Source organism: Coregonus clupeaformis, chromosome 29 (genome assembly GCF_020615455.1).
Source record: "Coregonus clupeaformis isolate EN_2021a chromosome 29, ASM2061545v1, whole genome shotgun sequence".
NCBI classification, from domain to species: Eukaryota; Metazoa; Chordata; class Actinopteri; order Salmoniformes; family Salmonidae; genus Coregonus; species Coregonus clupeaformis.
Window position 1 is genome coordinate 9,413,243 of NC_059220.1, and position 18,959 is coordinate 9,432,201.

Sequence of the window (18,959 nt, forward strand, 5' to 3'; positions counted from 1 at the left end):
CAGGCTCCGGACCTCGTAGGGTAAGAGTTGAGTACCCCTGATGTAGGCTATACCCACATTGTATCTGCGAACTGTTGTAGAGTGCGTGTGCCAAAACCAGAGTGGGCACATTCTCTATATAACGCAACAGTTTTTGTGACAAAATCATCAGTAGAGTTGAAAATGTGATGGAAACCCATTTAACAATTTTTATTGGGTACACAGGAATTTAACCACAAAATGTATTTTTATGTGCACTACGTCATCACGCACAGCCTTTTATCTGCAACAAGTCCGTTTGATGGAAACATCTCTGGTGGGAAAATGCGGATTGTTTTTATGCAGATTTGTGAATATTCGCATGAAAATCTATCGCCAATTGGATGGAAACCTAGCTAGTGGTTTGCTTAAATGAGACTGATGTAATAAATGAGATCAAGATGGATTATTAGTATGTCCTTAATGCTATTGATCCTCCCCTTTGACCATTCTTCTGTTTTCAGGATGTTCTTGAGAACATAGATCCCTGTCTTCAGCCAATCCTGATCAAGAACCTTACAATACGTGAGGGTCAATCATTCATCAAAATTGGAGACACTGAAATTGAGTACAATCCCAACTTTAGGTACATTAAATTGAGCCCTTATTTTCTTAAAATTACCATGCATAAAAAAAAATCTACATTTTCATATTTGAAGCAATAGCAATAGGTCTTATAAGTTGTCACAACTCCTCTCCTCCTCATCTCCTCCCTTCTCCTCCTCCTCTCTTCTCTTTCTCACTGAAGGCTCTACCTGGCAACCTGTCTGCCCAACCCCCACTTCCTCCCGGCGGTGTGTATCCTGGTGAAGCTGATCAACTTCTCGGTAGAGTACGAGTGTCTGCAGGAGCAGCTGCTGTCCAGCGTGGTGTCTCTGCAGCAGCCGGAACTAGAACTGCAACACAACCAGCTCCTCCACACTATTACTGCTGACCTGTTCAGCCTCCACGAGCTGGAGAACAGATCCCTGCTGCTGCTACAGGACACCCAGGGTGAGGGAGGGAGGGAGGGATGAGGATGGATGGATTTTGTGCCGTTCTACCTATCCCTAAATGTAACGTGAAAATCTTGATCAAGATCGACTGTTGGCTTTGCTTCTAGCTTCTCTTTCACTATTGTTTTTACCAAGAGGATGAAGAGAGGAAAGAGTTGACCACATTCTCTCCCTTCACATAAAATGTGACATATTAAAACACTAATACTTTGTCTTGCTTCAGGACACATATTGGACGACCAGGACCTTGTTGATAACTTGAAAAAGTCCAAAGTCACCTCCAACGAGATCTCCATGCGGGTTGAGACGGCTAAGGACAAGGAGAAGGAGATCGACGAGGTCCGCAAGAAGTACCTCCCTATCGCTAACCGGGGGGCAGACCTGTACTTTGTCCTGGCCGACCTCACCCAGGTCAACTACATGTACCAGTTCTCCCTGGACTGGTTCAATGACATGTATGTGAAAGCTTTGCAGGTGGCTACAGAGGGCCAGGAGTGGCCCACCCTGGACGTGTCCATGCCCGTGACGGGCACCCTGCGCCCGGCTGGAGCTAAAAGCCTGAGGAGGGCTGTGGTGGTGCCTGGGACATGTGCTCCCAACATGGGGGACTTTAACATTCGTCTTCTCAAGATGATGAACGCCATCACTGAGAGTATATACAAGGTAACAGTATTGAGAGTAACACAATCATGGACAGGTAACATGCAATTTTTTTTCGGGGTTTTACACATCTTAAGTGAGCTTGACTGAATTTTTCTATTTACACTACCGGTGAAAAGTTTTAGAACACCTACTCATTCAAGGGTTTTTCTTTATTTTTACTATTTTCTACATTGTAGAATAATAGTGAAGATGTCAAAACTATGCAATAACACATATGGAATCATGTAGTAACCAAAAAAGTGTTAAACAAATCAAAATATATTTTATATTTGAGATTCTTCAAATAGCCACCCTTTGCCTTGATGACAGCTTTGCACACTCTTGGCATTCTCTCAACCAGCTTCACCTGGAATTATTTTCCAACAGTCTTGAAGGAGTTCCCACGTATGCTGAGCACTTGTTGGCTGCTTTTCCTTCACTCTGCGGTCCGACTCATCCCAAACCATCTCAATTGGGTTGAGGTCGGGGATTGTGGAGGCCAGGTCATCTGATGCAATACTTCATCACTCTCCTTCTTGGTAAAATAGCTCATTTTCCTGTTGAAAAACAAATGATAGTCCCACTAAGCCCAAACCAGATGGGATGGCGTATCGCTGCAGAATGCTGTGGTAGCCATGCTGGTTAAGTGTGCCTTGAATTCTAAATAAATCACAGACAGTGTCACCAGCAAAGCACCCACACACCATAACACCTCCTCCTCCATGCTTTACGGTGGGAAATATACATGCGGAGATCATCCGTTCACCCACACCGCGTCTCACAAAGACACGGCAGTTGGAACCACAAATCTCCAATTTGTACTCCAGACCAAAGGACAAATTTCCACCGGTCTAATGTCCGCTGCTCGTGTTTCTTGGCCCAAGCAAGTCTCTTTTTATTATTTTTATTTTTATTTATTTAACCTTTATTTAACTAGGCAAGTCAGTTAAGAACAAATTCTTATTTACAATGACGGCCTACACCGGCCAAACCCGGACGACATGGGGCCAATTGTGCTCCGCCCTATGGGACACCCAATCACGGCCGGTTGTGATACAGCCTGGAATCAAACCAGGGTGTCTGTAGTGACGCCTCAAGCACTGAGATGCAGTGCCTTAGACCGCTGCACCACTCGGTCTGTAGTGACGCCTCTAGCACTGAGATGCAGTGCCTTAGACCGCTGCACCACTCTGTCTATTGATGTCCTTTAGTAGTGGTTTCTTTCCAGCAATTCGATCATGAAGGCCTGATTCACACAGTCTCCTCTGAACAGTTGATGTTGAGATGTGTTTGTTACTTGAACTCTGTGAAGCATTTATTTGGGCTGCAATTTCTGAGGCTGGTAACTCTAATGAACTTATCCTCTGCAGCAGAGGTAACTCTGGGTGTTCCATTCCTGTGGCGGTCCTCATGAGAGCCAGTTTCATCATAGCACTTTATGGTTTTTGTGACTGCACTTGAAGAAACTTAAAAGTTATTGAAATGTTCCGTATTGACTGACCTTCATGTCTTAAAGTAATGATGGACTGTCGTTTATCTTTGCTTATTTGAGCTGTTCTTGCCATAATATGGACTTGGTCTTTTACCAAATAGGGCTATCTTCTGTGTACCCCCCCACCTTGTCACAACACAACTGATTGGCTCAAACGCATTAAGAAGGAAAGAAATTCCACAAATTAACTTTTAAGAAGCACACCTGTTAATTGAAATGCATCCCAGCTGACTACCTCATGAAGCTGGTTGAGAGAATGCCAAGAGGGTGCAAAGCTGCCATCAAGGCAGTGGGTGGCTATTTGAAGCTTTTTTGGTTACATGATTCCATATGTGTTATTTCATAGTTTTGATGTCTTCACTATTATTCTACAATGTAGAAAATAATAAAAAAATAAAGAAAAACCCTTGAATGAGTAGGTGTTCTAAAACTTTTCACCAGTAGTGTAGTTTTGTGGCAGGTATCCAGGCTGACAGGTTTATAAGAACATATACCACTTTTGGAAATATTTGTTGTAAAATCCATCACTGGTGTAATGTGCGGCTTTCACACTTTCATTTGTTAGTTCTAAAAACACTGTGAAAATGAAACTTGAAGTGTGCAAATGCGAGACTAGTAAAATACTCAATGTTATTTTGTCTTTCTGCTGTGAATCCCCCTCCTTGTTCTCTCTCTCTCTCTCCCTCTCTCCCTCTCTCCCCCCTCTCTCCCTCTCTCCCCCCCTCTCTCTCCCCACTCTCCCTCTCTCTCTCCCTCTCTCCCCCTCTCCCCCTTCTCTCTCTTCCCCTCCCTCTCTCCCCTCCTTACTCTCTCCCCCTCTCCCCTCTCCCCTCCCCCTCTCTCTCTCCCCCTTCCCCTCCAGGAAGTATCCCTGGCCCTGTTTGTGGACCACCAGGTGGTTTTCTCCTTCCTGATGTGTTGTAACATCATGAAGACCAACAAGCACAACATGATAGTGGGCAGCACTGAGTTCCTGCCTGCTGAAGAGTGGAAGATCTTCCTACACTCTGCTGTCCTGGCCAGCATGATGGACTCAAAGAGACCCGAGCAGGAGGAAGGTAGAATATACCTGCTGTGTCAGGCATCTGTCAGTAACATGAGGCCACATATTGAATCAGAGATTGTCTTTAAAAGGCTCCAAACTGTCTTTCAGCTGGAAAATAAGTAGACCATGAATGAGTGAGCATTTGAGTAATCAAGACATTGATTTCATTACCTATCAATCTCACTCTGAAAGAATAACCCTAAGTAATGAATAACCCTATTTCACTTTTACGTCACAGTGTAAACAAAGTGTTGTATGAGGGGGGAAATGGATGCAAGTTAGCTAGAGATGACCACCGTAAAATGGCTGAGTGCATCTGTGTGTGATTGTGTCAATAGGGGAGCTCCTGGGCAAGCGTCCGGACCACCTGTGGCTGACAGACAGCATGTGGGCACAGTGCCAATACCTGAGTGCCCACCTACCCTGCTTCACCACCCTCTACAAGTCCTTCCAGACCAACTGTGTGCAGTGGGAACTGTTCCAGCATGCTAGGAACCTCTATGAGTTCCTCAGTGAACCCTACGCTGGAGACACTGGTTCTGATACTGAAGGTTGGTGTTGCTGCACTGGAATGTTAAGCTTCCCTGGTGAACATTGGGTTACTTGACTTATTCCTTGAAGCGTATCATTTCTTTGACTTATTTCACAGAACCTCTTCATGGTAATGACAAGCAATACACATTCCCCTCACCAATATAAATATAATCTCATTCTAGCTCGTTCCCCCTCACCAATATAATCTCATTCTAGCTTGTTCCCCCTCACCAATATAATCTCATTCTAGCTCGTTCCCCCTCACCAATAGAATCTCATTCTAGCTTGTTCCCCCTCACCAATAGAATCTCATTCTAGCTCGTTCCCCCTCACCAATAGAATCTAATTCTAGCTCGTTCCCACTCACCAATAGAATCTCATTCTAGCTCGTTCCCCTCACCAATAGAAATATAATCTCATTCTAGCTTGTTCCCCCTCACCAATAGAATCTCATTCTAGCTCGTTCCCCCTCACCAATAGAATCTCATTCTAGCTTGTTCCCCCTCACCAATAGAATCTCATTCTAGCTCGTTCCCCCTCACCAATAGAATCTCATTCTAGCTCATCTCCTATGTCATGAATGAATGTGTGTGTGACATCATGATGTGGTTTGTCTGTCTGTCCAGGAGAGTCATCCCAGTCAGCAGAAGCCTTGAAGGACAGACATCTCACCAAGTGTGTCCGCATCTTCCCCTGGGAGAGCCTCTCAGGCTTCCAGAAGATCATCCTGGTGTGTGTGTGTGTGGTTGGGTGGGTGGGCGGGTGGGTGCGTGCGCATGCATGTGGGTTACAGCTTTGTGAGTACTCAAAACATTCTCCTTGATAAATATGATGAACTCTGTCAAAAGCAAAAAAGCTGTGAACTATTGAGGCTGTCTTTATCTCCCAGATTAAGATCCTGAGGCCTGAGTGTCTGAACACGGCAGTGAAAGCCTTTGTCATAGAGAAGATGGGTTCTAAGTACCTGGAGGTTGGAAAGATCTCCCTGAGAGAGGTGTATGAACGCTGCTCTGCCAACATGCCCATCGTATTCCTCCTCTCCCCTGGTAAGACTACTGCTAGTCTTGTGTACTAAACATCCTCCCTAAACTGGTGTGCAATAACCTTGGGGGTTAGGCTGCTTTTTCCACCCTCTCTCCCACTAGTAGGATTTGGTATGGACACCGGGACACTCAAAGCTTATTGTACACCTTTGAAATTCCTGGAGAATATGGTGTAGTGTACAAGCAGCTTTAGGTAATGTCTGATGTCCTTGTTCTCCCCTGTCTGTCCAGGCATGGACCCAGCCTCCCACCTGGTGCGTCTGGCCCAGGAGCTGAGGGGCAGCAACCTGCATCTGGACATGGTGTCTCTGGGTCAGGGCCAGGGCCCCAGGGCAGAGGAGCTCATCTACAAGGCCCAGGTCCTCAAGGGCCGCTGGGTCTTCCTGCAGAACTGCCACCTGGCTGCCTCCTTTATGCCCAGATTGCAGACTGTCGTCAACTCGTGAGGACATATTGTTGTGCTGTTTTGAGCTTTTATTTAGCATGTTTTTATGTCTTAATATAATCTTTATGCTGATGGGTAATGTCGTGTGAGACAACTATACGATGTAGTACGTTTGTTTGACACCATGTTGAAGCACAGAGGGTCCTGTGAGATGCCTTTAGGTGCTGTCCTGTCAGGTGCCGCTACCCACAGGATCCAGCTGGAGACGGATGCCTCTCCACAGACCTGAGTGTGTTGAGTGTTTGTCATCCCTACTGCTCAGGTTAAAGTGGAAAAGCTCAGACCTGGACCCTGACTTCCGTCTGTGGCTGTCCTCTGAACCAGACCCAGTGTTCCCTGCCTCCATCCTGCAGAGAGCCATTAAGGTCAGCCAGGCCTTCATTACCACAGCTCCCCATTAGAGGGCCATGCACCTATAGAAGTATAATTAGGGATTTTATTTCTATGGTGTACCCATGAGTGAACCAGTCAAATTGCCATCGTTTGAGGGGCTTTGTCTCTTCTAGAGATTATATTTCAGAACACAACAATGTCTGTTGTTGTTACAAATCCATTGCCAATGATTCCATTCCTGTAGATAGTGGTAGAGCCTCAGTTCCTAATACAGTAATTCCACTTCCTGTCCTGTAGATAGTGGTAGAGCCTCAGTTACTAATACAGTAATTCCACTTCCTGTCCTGTAGATAGTGGTAGAGCCTCAGTTACTAATACAGTAATTCCACTTCCTGTCCTGTAGATAGTGGTAGAGCCTCAGTTCCTAATACAGTAATTCCACTTCCTGTCCTGTAGATAGTGGTAGAGCCTCAGTTACTAATACAGTAATTCTACTTCCTGTCCTGTAGATAGTGGTAGAGCCTCAGTTACTAATACAGTAATTCCACTTCCTGTCCTGTAGATAGTGGTAGAGCCTCAGTTACTAATACAGTAATTCTACTTCCTGTCCTGTAGATAGCAGTGGAGCCTCAGTTCCTAATACAGTAATTCCACTTCCTGTCCTGTAGATAGTGGTAGAGCCTTGGATACTAATACAGTAATTCCACTTCCTGTCCTGTAGATAGCGGTGGAGCCTTAGTTACTAATACAGTAATTCCACTTCCTGTCCTGTAGATAGTGGTAGAGCCTCAGTTACTAATACAGTAATTCCACTTCCTGTCCTGTAGATAGCAGTGGAGCCTCCTCGGGGTCTGAAGGAGAAGCTCCTCCACACCTTCAGTCCCAGTGGAGAGGTGACCGAGAGGAGCTTCTGTAAAATGGACTGCAGCCCAGCCTGGAAGACTCTGCTCTTCAGCCTCTGCTTCTTCAACGCCATTGTGCAGGAGAGGAAGAAATACGGCCCTCTGGGGTGGAACATACCCTACACCTTTACTTCTTCTGATCTGGAGGTACATTATGACGTAACACATCCTGTACTGTTTCCAACTCAACAGAGCTTCTCAGCTTACAAGACAATGACATAGATCTTGGCTCTGTCTGTGTGTCTTAGGTGTCCATGCTGAATCAGAAGCGTCTCCTGCGGGCTGCGGAAGGTTCTGAGCTGCCCTGGGCGGCCCTGCGCTACCTGACAGGTGAGGTGATCTACGGCGGGCGTGTCACCGACCCCTGGGACCGCCGCTGCCTGCTTACCATTCTCCACCGCTGCTATACCCCGTCGGTCCTGCAGGACGGACACAGCTTCTGTCAGGCTCAGGTAGGAGTCAGACACACCCCTCCACTTAACACTGGCATCACAATTTACAGTCACAGGATCCATCTCAACATACTGGTAAAGCAATGAATAGGGTCATTGTGAAATCATATGGTTTTTTTTACCTACTTTGCCTCTGTCTGCTACATGACAAAAATGTAATTAAAAAAACTAAGTATTTGGAAGAAAGTGGAATTTTGTTGTCGAAATTTTAGAAATGTATAAAGAAAATTAATCTGGAATGTCTTTAGTCAATAAGTATTCAACCCCTTTGTTATGGCAAGGCTAAATAAGTTCTGGAGTAAAAATGTACTTAACACGTCACATAATAAGTTGCATGGACTCATTCCGTGTTCAATAATAGTGGTTAACGTGATTTTTGAATAATTAATCCATCTCTGTACCCCACACATACCTCAATCGAGTAGTACATTTCATGCACATTCAACCATAAAGACCCTTTGAGCATGGTGAAGTTACTAATTAGGCTTTGGATGGTGTATCAATACACCCAGTCACTACAAAGATACAGGTGTCTTTCCTAACTCAGTTGCTGGAGAGGAAGGAAATGTCGTGGTAGAAATATTTGACTAATAGATAATCAACTCAAAAATATCTCTCAAGACACTGGAGCTTGTGAATTCAAGAATTAGACTTTATTGCATAACAAAGCCCAGCTTGCTCCATGGAACAAAACTGTCTCCCTCTGGCTTAGAGATCTCTTATATCCACACAAATGAAAAAACATGCGTACATTCCTAACTTTTTTTAAATTCTGTACCACCCCTCTCATTCTATCATTCTATTGGCTGCGTGCTTAGGCCCCTTCTTAAAAAAACTAATGTAATGCATACCATGTGTCTATAACAAGCCCATGGGCCACAGTTTAAGAGCCCCTGTGAAAGAACACATGCATTCATTTAAAACACAGCATATACTCCACGTCTATATTCCTTATTTAAGCATGTATCTGGATTATAAAATATCAAACATGTTCATTCTGTTTCACCATTATCATTTCATAACACATTATAAAACATTTATCATTCATCATCCTCCCCAGCCCCTGAGATTATGTGCATGTGGCCATGTGTCAGGTCATAAGGTCATAAGCATAAAGAAATGACAACACTAGTTCCATTGTTACTCCAATCTCCACACAGCCATCACGTCATTGACATTCCCAGACCAGCTGCAGGGAGTTTTATGAAAAACACATAAATGTCTCTGCTCTGTATTAACCTTTCAACTGGTTCTCAATCCATAAACATTTTAAGGCATATAGGTTTTTAATTTTACAACATATCCATGCTTATTACTAATATTATTATTTTACCTTTGACCTTTCCCTACATTTGCCTTAATGATACATAAAATAATACCATAGAAACTGCTCAGAGATTTCACCATGAGGCCAATGGTTATTTTAACACAGTTACAGAGTTTAATGGTTGTGATATGAGAAAACTGAGGATGGATCAACAACATTGTAGTTACTCCACAATACTAACCTAAATGACAGAGTGAAAAGAAGGAAGCCTGTACAGAGTAAAACATTCTAAAACATGCATACTGTTTGCAGCAAGGTACTTAAGTAATACTGCAAAGAATGTGGCAAAGAAATTAACTTTTGTCCTGAATACAAAGTGTTATGTTTGGGGCAAACACAGCACATCACTGAATACCACTCTTCATATTTTCAAGCATGGTGGTGGCTGTATCATATTATGGGTATGCTTGTCATCGGCAAGGACTAGGGAGTTTTTTAGGATAAAAGGAAACGGAATACAGCTATAAGCACAGGCAAAATCCTAGAGGAAAACCTGGTTCAGTCTGCTTTCCAACAGACACTGGGAGACAAATTCACCTTTCAGCAGGACAATAACCTAAAACACAAGGCCAAATCTATGCTGGTTGCTTACCAAGACGACATTGAATGTTCCTGAGTGGCCTAGTTACAGTTTTGACTTAAATCGGCTTGAAAATTTATGGCAAGACTTGAAAATAGCTGTCTAGCAATGATCAACAACCAACTTGACAGAGCTTGAATAATTTTTTATAGAATAATGGGCAAATGTTGCACAATCCAGGTGTGGAAAGTTCTTAGAGACTTACCCCAAAAGACTCACAGCTGTAATCGCCGCCAAAGGTGCTTCTACAAAATATTGACTCAGCGGTGTGAATAGTTATGTAAATTAAAAATGTCTGTATTTAATTTTCAATAAATTGCTAACATTTCTAAAAACTTGTTTTCACTTTGTCATTATGGGGTATTGTGTGTAGATGGGTAAGAAACAAATATATTTAATCAATTTGGAATTCAAGCTGTAACACAACAAAATGTGGAATAAGTCAAGGCGTATGAATACTTTGTGAAAACATTACATGATGAAATACAACAGACAATACTTAAGCGTAATCCTCAAGCAAAACTGTATGTTTCTGTTATTATTGATGTCTTCATTGAGAGCATTATATTGTATTTCTCTTGGCAGGGCTACCCTCCCTTCCCTAAAGACGCCAGCTGGCCCCAGTGTAGAGCATACATAGAGAACATGCCAGACAAGGACCTGGCGGAGGTGTTTGGCATCGACAGCAGTGCAGAGATGGTGATACTGCAGAACCAGACCCAGCAGCTGCTACACACAATAGTCAAGCTGCAGCCCAGGCTCTCTGATAGCAGCCTGCTGGTCAGGTGGGTCTCCCAGGGGAAATACAACCCACAAATAGATCTATTAATTATGTCCTTTTCACAATACTGAGCCGAGCCAAGCGGAGCTGTACAGAGCTGGCATGGTTAAGCATCCGCCACAGTGTGCTGGAAAGGACAAGGTGAAAATAAACTATCCAAGGCAGCACAATATGGTTCATTTCGGCACGTGAATTAGAAAAACGGTGTTGGTTGTGTTATGTAGTGTAAGAAATCTTAATGAAATGCTGAATTGTTCTTCTTCTGTTTGTTTGTGCGGAGCAGAGACAGACAGTGCCAGGATGGTGTAGTTCTGAAGATGGCCATGAACATCTTGAAGAAACTACCAGAGACAGTGGAGGTTGATAGTGTCACAGAGAAAACACTGTTCCTCAGAGACATCATTGCCAAAGTCAACTTTGTTGAATCATCTTCCTGTGACCAGGGTAATTTACATACTCAACCCTTGTTAGGATTGGCCTATATGGATAGGGCTTACAGAATAAACATGAAAAGCATATGCAAAAGCATGGTAGCAATTGAAAGGGAATAGTTTGGAGATTCTGGGGAAATTATTAGACCAAAGTTGAGGACACAACAGTTCACCTGACACAAGACTAAATCCAAACATTACTGTTGATTTTATGTGCATTTTACATGTACTGTACTTTTCACTGCATTTGTTGATTACACAATCTGAAAAAACTCTGGATATATTCAATAACAATATTCCTAGAAAATATGGGGTAGGAGCACCATAAGACAAAAGAAATGACAAGAGTTTGAGTGAGAGGACTAACTGGTCTCCAAGTGGCCAATTACCTCTCAAAGTGTGCACAGTTCCTAAGTCATTTCAATGCACTTTTATGACTCAAAGAAGAGTCTTCAAGCCATTGAGGAACTAGAGCAAGTGCACTTGTAGTTGTTTTGTTTGGAACACAACCCTGCATCCCTGAGTTTTATGATTTGGAAACGTGAAGTGCACATTTGGACTCGCAGGTGTTTGGCTTGCTTGCATGATATAAAAGCGGTATTTTCGATAATCCTCAACGTCTCATCTTTCAAAATACATAGTCATTTTAATTTACAGCATTTCCCTCACTCAGGCAACAAAACATTAGCAAAAGTTGTCCAATTAGCGGGACGGATGGGGGCAACTTCTTGTAACGTGTGGTGCTCAAGGTCAGAACGGCTGTCAGTCAAAACCCATACAGAGCTGTGAAGCCCAGAGCCTGAGCTCTGACGCCATTTATAGCATGTTACTGTACAGCCACTGCGTTCCAATTTAGGTGTTTATCAGCCATTTTTTCAACCCGTATACGGGTACAAGTGTAAAGGGCTACGAATAGATTAGAATATAATAGATTTATTGTCCTCCGAAAAGGAAATTATTTTTCACAGGTTGTACCATTTCTTATTTTGACTCCTAAGAGTGAGAGTTAGTGAGAGAGTTACAGAGTGAGAGTTAGTGAGCGAGTTGGTGAGAGTGACATTGCGAGATTCTATATATCTATCTTTGTGTCCAGTTTTGTTCATAGTTCTTACCGAAAGACATCTGTCTGTCTGTATGCGTGCGTGCGTGCGTGCGGGTGCATGTGTGTGTACTCTGAAGGTGAGAGACGCACAGCCTTGGCCTCCTCTGCCCTGCTGGTGATCCTGCGACAGGAGATTGACCGGTTCAACCACCTCCTATGTGTGGTGCGCTCCAGCCTCCTCGCCTTCTCCGCCTCCATCAGAGGAGAGGTGCTGATGAGTGAGGCTCTGGAGGAGGTCTACACTGCCCTGCTCACCATGATAGTACCATCAGACTGGAAGGTAGGTCTACACTGCCCTGCTCACCATGATAGTACCATCAGACTGGAAGGTAGGTCTACACTGCCCTGCTCACCATGATAGTACCATCAGACTGGAAGGTAGGTCTACACTGCCCTGCTCACCATGATAGTACCATCAGACTGGAAGGTAGGTCTACACTGCCCTGCTCACCATGATAGTACCATCAGACTGGAAGGTAGGTCTACACTGCCCTGCTCACCATGATAGTACCATCAGACTGGAAGGTAGGTCTACACTGCCCTGCTCACCATGATAGTACCATCAGACTGGAAGGTAGGTCTACACTGCCCTGCTCACCATGATAGTACCATCAGACTGGAAGGTAGGTCTATACTGCCCTGCTCACCATGATAGTACCATCAGACTGGAAGGTAGGTCTACACTGCCCTGCTCACCATGATAGTACCATCAGACTGGAAGGTAGGTCTACACTGCCCTGCTCACCATGATAGTACCATCAGACTGGAAGGTAGGTCTACACTGCCCTGCTCACCATGATAGTACCATCAGACTGGAAGGTAGGTCTACACTGCCCTGCTCACCATGATAGTACCATCAGACTGGAAGGTAGGTCTATACTGCCCTGCTCACCATGATAGTACCATCAGAATGGAAGGTAGGTCTACACTGCCCTGCTCACCATGATAGTATCATGAGTCTAGATGGTAGGTCTACACTGACCTGCTCCCCATCATCAGACTGGAAGGGACAGTATATTAGTAAACCAGGTGGGCAAACTTTTTGGCTCAAGGGCCACATCAGGATATCAAAATTAAATGGAAAGCTGCACAGATTATTATTATTTTTTTAACCCAAAATAATACTTTTTTATTCAAACCTCCCGCGGGCCGGATTGGATGCGCTCTAGTTTGCTCAACCCTGAAGTAAACACTCTCCACAGCTCAGCTCTCATTGCACTCAATCTAACTCGATCTTTTAACCCAATTCCATGCTTCACGTTAGTTTAGACATTTTTAAATGTTCCTCCAAGCCCAAGGTATCATTATACTCTAAGTAAACAAAGCAATGAAAAGCAATTGATTCAACTTGGATAAGAAGTAATCTCTCTTTATTTTGTTGTTGCCTTGGTAGCACTGCTCGTATGAGTCGTGCAAGGCTCTGGGTTCGTGGATCCTGGACCTGGAACAGAGAGTGTGGTTCTTCAGAGCCTGGGCAGACAACATCAAGATCAACCTTATAGAAAAGTAGAAAACATTAACTAAGTTGACATACAAATACTTAAAGCTTGTATTGTTTAAACTCTAATCAATGTAAACCTTCATAATTATGTAATGGGCATCTTAATTTTCTTTTGAATACAGTATTGTACATTCATGGTGAATGGAAAAAATATCAGTTATTAAAGTACTTATGTTCCTAACCCCTAATATTCCCTGTATATGCCCTCTATGTATTCAGGATACCTATGATTAGTGGAGGAGTCTACTCTTTGAACCGTCCACCTAAGACTGACCTGCAGCAGAGCCTCAAGAACAGGAAGCCTCGCTCCTACTGGCTCTCTGGGTTCTTCTTTCCACAAGGTATTGTACATAACAGCCAGAATAAACATACCTAAACTAGCAGCCATAATAGAGACACTACTTCCAAGTTCAAAACTTCAATGTCAATCTTTAGTGAAAGGGACATTTGTCGTTGGCTTACAATTGGTATTTGGTATTTTATTAGGATCCCCATTAGCTGTTGCAAAAGCAGCAGCTACTCTTCCTGGGGTCCGAACAAAACATGAAACATGACATAATACAGAACATTAATAGACTAGAACAGAACTACACACATTGTTTTTTAAAGGCACACGTAGCCAACATATCAATACATACACACAAACTATCTAGGTCAAATAGGGGAGAAGCGTTGTGAGGTGTTGCTTTATCTGTTTTTTGAAACCAGATTTGCTGTTTATTTGAGCAATATGAGATGGAACGGAGTTCCATACAATAATGGCTCTATATAATACTGTACGCTTTCTTGAATTTGTTCTGGATTTGGGGACTGTGAAAAGTCCCCTGGTGGCATGTCTGGTGGGGTAAGTGTGTGTGTCAGAGATGTGTGTATGTTGACTATGCAAACAATTTGGGATTTTCAACACATTGTTTCTTATAAAAAGAAGAAGTGATGCAGTCAGTCTCTCCTCAACTCTTAGCCAAGAGAGACTGGCATGCATAGTATTTATATCAGCCCTCTGATTACAATGAAGAGTACATGTACGTGCCGCTCTGTTTTGGGCCAGCTGCAGCTTAACTAGGTCTTTCCTTGCAGCACTGGACCACACGACTGGACAATAATCAAGATTCGACCAAACTAGAGCCTGCAGAACTTGCTTTTTGAAGTGTGGTGTCAAAAAAGCAGAGCATCTCTTTATTACGGACAGACCTCTCCCCATCTTTACAACCATTTAATCTAGATGGTTTTGACCATGATAGTTTACAATCTAAGTTAACACCAAGTAATTTACTCTCCTCAACTTGTTCAACAGCCACACCATTCATTACCAGATTCAGCTGAGGTCTAGAACTTAGGGAATGATTTGGACCAAATACAATGCTCTTAGTTTTAGAGATGTTCAGGACCAGTTTATTAGTGGCCACCCATTCCAAAACAGAATGCAACTCTTTAAGGGTTTCAGTGACTTCATTAGCTGTGGTTGCTGATGTGTATATGGTTGAATCATCAGCATACATGGACACACATGCTTTGTTTAATGCCAGTGGCAGGTCATTGGTAAAAATAGAAAAGAGTAGAGGGCCTAGAGAGCTGCCCTGTGGTACACCACACTTTACATGTTTGACAGAGAAGCTTCCATTAAAGAAAAGCCTTTGAGTTCTATTAGATAGATAGCTCTGAATCCACGATATGGCAGAGGTTGAAAAGCCATAACACATACGTTTTTTCAACAACAGGTTATGGTCAATAATATCAAAGGCTGCACTGAACTCTAACAGTACAGCTCCCACAATCTTCTTATTATACATTTATTTCAACCAATCATCAGTCATTTGTGTCAGTGCATTACATGTTGAGTGTCCTTCGCTATAAGCATGCTGAAAGTCTGTTGTTAATTTGTTTACAGAGAAATAGCATTGCATTTGGTCAAACACCATTATTTCCAACAGTTTGCTAAGAGCTGGCAGCAAGTTTATAGGTCTGCTGTTAGAACCAGTAAAGGCCACTTTACCATTCTTGGGTAGCGGAATTACTTTGGCTTCCCTCCAGGCCTGAGGACAAAGACTTTCCTCTAGGCTCAGATTAAAGATATGACAGATAGGAGTGGCTATAGAGTCAGCTACCATCCTCAGTAGCTCTAAATGGTCAATGCCAGGAGGTTTATCATTATTGATCGATAACAATCATTTTTCCACCTCTCCCACACTAACTTTACAAAATTCAAACTTGCAATGCTTTTCTTTCATTATTTGTTTTTTTATGCATGAATATGATGGCTCACTGTTCATTGTTGGCATTTCCTGCCTACGTTTGCACACGAAGTAATCATTAAAATAATTGCCAACATCAAATGGTTTTGTGATGAATAAGCCATCTGATTCGATGAAAGATGGAGTTGAATTTGTCTTTCTGCCCATGATTTCATTTAAAGTGCTCCAAAGTTTTTTTCCCATCATTCTTTATATCATTGATCTTGGCTTCATAATACAGTTTCTTCTTTTTGTTGAGTTTAGTCATATAATTTCTCAATTTGCATTAAGTCAACCAGTCAGATGTGCAGCCAGACTTATTAGCCACTCCTTTTGCCCCATCTCTTTCAACCATACAGTTTTTCAATTCCTCATCAATCCATGGAGCCTTAACAGTTCTAACAGTCAGTTTCCTAACAGGTGAATGTTTATCAATAATTGGAAGAAGCAATTTCATAAATTCATCGAGTGCAGCGTCTGGATGCTCCTTATTATTCACATCAGACCAACAAATATTTTTTACATCATCCACATATGAGCCATAGAAAAATATTTTGTATGATCTCTTATACACTATTTTAGGCCCAGCTGTTGGAACTTTGGCTTTCCTGGATATAGCCACTATATTGTGATCACTGCATCCAATGGGTACGGATACAGCTTTAGAACAAAGTTCTACTGTAACGATCCCGGCTGTCTGAGTCGGGGTCTGGTCGTAATCTCCAGTTTCCCGAGGGTTCGGGAACGCTCCGGGGAGCGCTCTGGTTTCCGCACCTGCTTCCTATTAGCAATCTGCACACCTGGGCCTAATCAGCACCTTTCTTAGGCTCTGGCCCAACATCCAGTTCCTGCCGGATCGTTAGCCATGAACAGTAGGTGTACTGTGTATCAGTTCAAGAGTATCTTGCGTGAGTTTTGTTATTTTGTACTTTGTTGAGTTTTGTGTTCTTACCTCCGTTTTTGTTCCACCTGCAGTCACACGTCCGGAACCTTCACTCCACCTCTGCCTGATGGTCGGCGGCTGCCGAGCCATCACTGGACCCAGACTGCACCCCCAACTACTCAACCACGCCGCCCGCTCTGTCCCTGGATTATACTGCACCTTTTTGTCGTATCTAATAAACCCTCACCTTCGTTCAACTCTCCTTGTCCTGGTCTGCTTTTGGGTTCTGGCTGAGGGAACTGTGACAGAACGATCCGGCCAATTATGAACCCAGCGGACCTGGACTCTGTTCGCCATGCCATTACCCAGCAGGAGAAGATGTTGGGCCATCATAGCATGGTACTACAGGTGATCGCGTTGTCAGTTCGGAACCTTTCTACCGGCCTGACGGAGGTCCAGAACCAACGCCAGTGTCCGGTGGAGGACTCACTACCGGTTTCACCCATCTCGCCTGCCGCTTCTGAAGTTGTGTCCCTCCGTGAGCCCAAGGTCCCGACGCCGGATAAATATGAGGGGGAGCTGGGAAGATGCCGTTCCTTCCTTATGCAGTGTGGATTAGTGTTCGATCTACAGCCCTACTCTTATGCCACTGACAAGGCTAGGATAGCCTTTTTGATTGAGTTGCTGCGTGGTCGAGCGCTGGAGTGGGCTTCAGCCGTTTGGGGGAACGACAGGATCCCTGCATGGCTTCATACCAGGGGTTCACGGCCGAGATGAGGAAGCTCTTCGACCATTCCGTCCGAGGGAGGGACGCAGCTAGGCGTCTGTTTTCTCTTCACCAAGGAACTCGCAGCGTGGCCGACTTCGTGATCGAGTTCAAGACGTTGGCTGTGGAGAGTGGGTGGAACGAGGAGTCTTTGCAAGCGGCCTTTTACCAGGGCCTGTCGGAGCAGCTCAAGGATGAGTTGATCTCCTATCCGGAGCCTAGTGACCTGGACAGCTTGGTAGCCTTGTCTATTCGGGTGGATAATCGAGTCCGAGAGCGAAGGAGGGAGAAGCAATGGGGTCCGTCCAATCGATCAGCTTCTCAGTTCCCAGTCGGATCGGGTGGTGGACCAGAACACGTCGATCATTCTCCACCACTAAGGATTAGTAGAGAGGACCTCTCTCCCGATTCTGAACCCATGCAAGTGGGGCGGCACGGGTTAACCAAGGAGGAGCGTCAACATAGACGTAAGACCAACTGCTGCCTCTACTGTGGTCGCTCGGGACATTACATCTCCACTGGTTCCCGGCGGTCGTCAAACTGCCCGGCTCGCTAAAGTTGGGAGGACTTTTAGCGAGCCAGTTTCAACCTCTCAGTACCTCTGTCAGACCCCGCTTCCCGGCTACCCTTGTGAACAGGAATCAGAGCTTAGCGCTTAACGCTTTTATCGATTCAGGTGCCGATGGAAGCTTTCTTGATGCCGAGTTGGTGGAACAGCTGGGGCTTTCCAAGGAGCAATTGCCGGAAGCCATTGAAGCGACCACTCTGAACGGCAGTAGTCTGGCACGTATCACGATGAGGACTGAACCGGTTAAGATGCGGTTGTCGGGGAACCATTCGGAGATGATTTCATTTTTCATTCTGCCGTCTTCCCATGTTCCTCTGGTCCTTGGATACCCCTGGCTGAAGGAACACAATCCCACGTTCGATTGGGCGACGGGCAAGGTAACGAGTTGGAGCCTTGATTGTCATGCTAACTGTCTCAAGACTGCCTGCCCCCATTCGGTTCCCAGTCAGGTGATTGAGGCTAAACCCCCAGATTTGTCCCTGGTTCCCGAGACATATCACGATTTGGGGGAAGTTTTCAGTAAGCAGAAGGCTCTGTCACTTCCTCCCCACCGACCATATGATTGTGCCATCAACCTGGTTCCTGGAGCTGTCTACCCCAAGGGAAGGTTATACAGTATCTCCAGACCTGAACGTGAGGCGTTGGAGACCTACATCAAGGAGTCCCTAGCTGCTGGTCTCGTTCGTCCCTCGTCATCACCCCTGGGGGCAGGATTCTTCTTTGTGGGAAAGAAGGATGGCTCTCTTCGACCGTGTATTGATTATCGGGGGTTGAATGACATCACGGTCAAGAACAAGTATCCCCTGCCCTTGATGAGTTCTGCCTTCGACTCCTTACAGGGTGCTACGGTGTTCACCAAGCTAGACCTACGCAATGCGTATCACCTGG

General features: G+C 44.4%; 1 protein-coding gene across 1 annotated transcript in view; it reads left to right on the forward strand.

Moving 5' to 3' along the window:
* The window catches only part of LOC121544248 (dynein axonemal heavy chain 6), a 129,822-nt gene that overhangs the window by 103,097 nt on the left and 7,766 nt on the right, over window positions 1-18,959 (forward strand). The window contains exons 63-78 of the mRNA XM_045209045.1: window positions 483-604; window positions 767-1,011; window positions 1,237-1,676; window positions 4,010-4,205; window positions 4,531-4,743; window positions 5,353-5,456; window positions 5,616-5,772; window positions 6,001-6,211; window positions 6,477-6,579; window positions 7,375-7,596; window positions 7,698-7,901; window positions 10,394-10,593; window positions 10,873-11,033; window positions 12,200-12,402; window positions 13,516-13,628; window positions 13,843-13,964. Of these exons, the coding sequence (XP_045064980.1) occupies window positions 483-604; window positions 767-1,011; window positions 1,237-1,676; window positions 4,010-4,205; window positions 4,531-4,743; window positions 5,353-5,456; window positions 5,616-5,772; window positions 6,001-6,211; window positions 6,477-6,579; window positions 7,375-7,596; window positions 7,698-7,901; window positions 10,394-10,593; window positions 10,873-11,033; window positions 12,200-12,402; window positions 13,516-13,628; window positions 13,843-13,964 (3,016 nt within the window). The remainder of the gene's footprint in view (window positions 1-482; window positions 605-766; window positions 1,012-1,236; window positions 1,677-4,009; window positions 4,206-4,530; window positions 4,744-5,352; window positions 5,457-5,615; window positions 5,773-6,000; window positions 6,212-6,476; window positions 6,580-7,374; window positions 7,597-7,697; window positions 7,902-10,393; window positions 10,594-10,872; window positions 11,034-12,199; window positions 12,403-13,515; window positions 13,629-13,842; window positions 13,965-18,959) is intronic.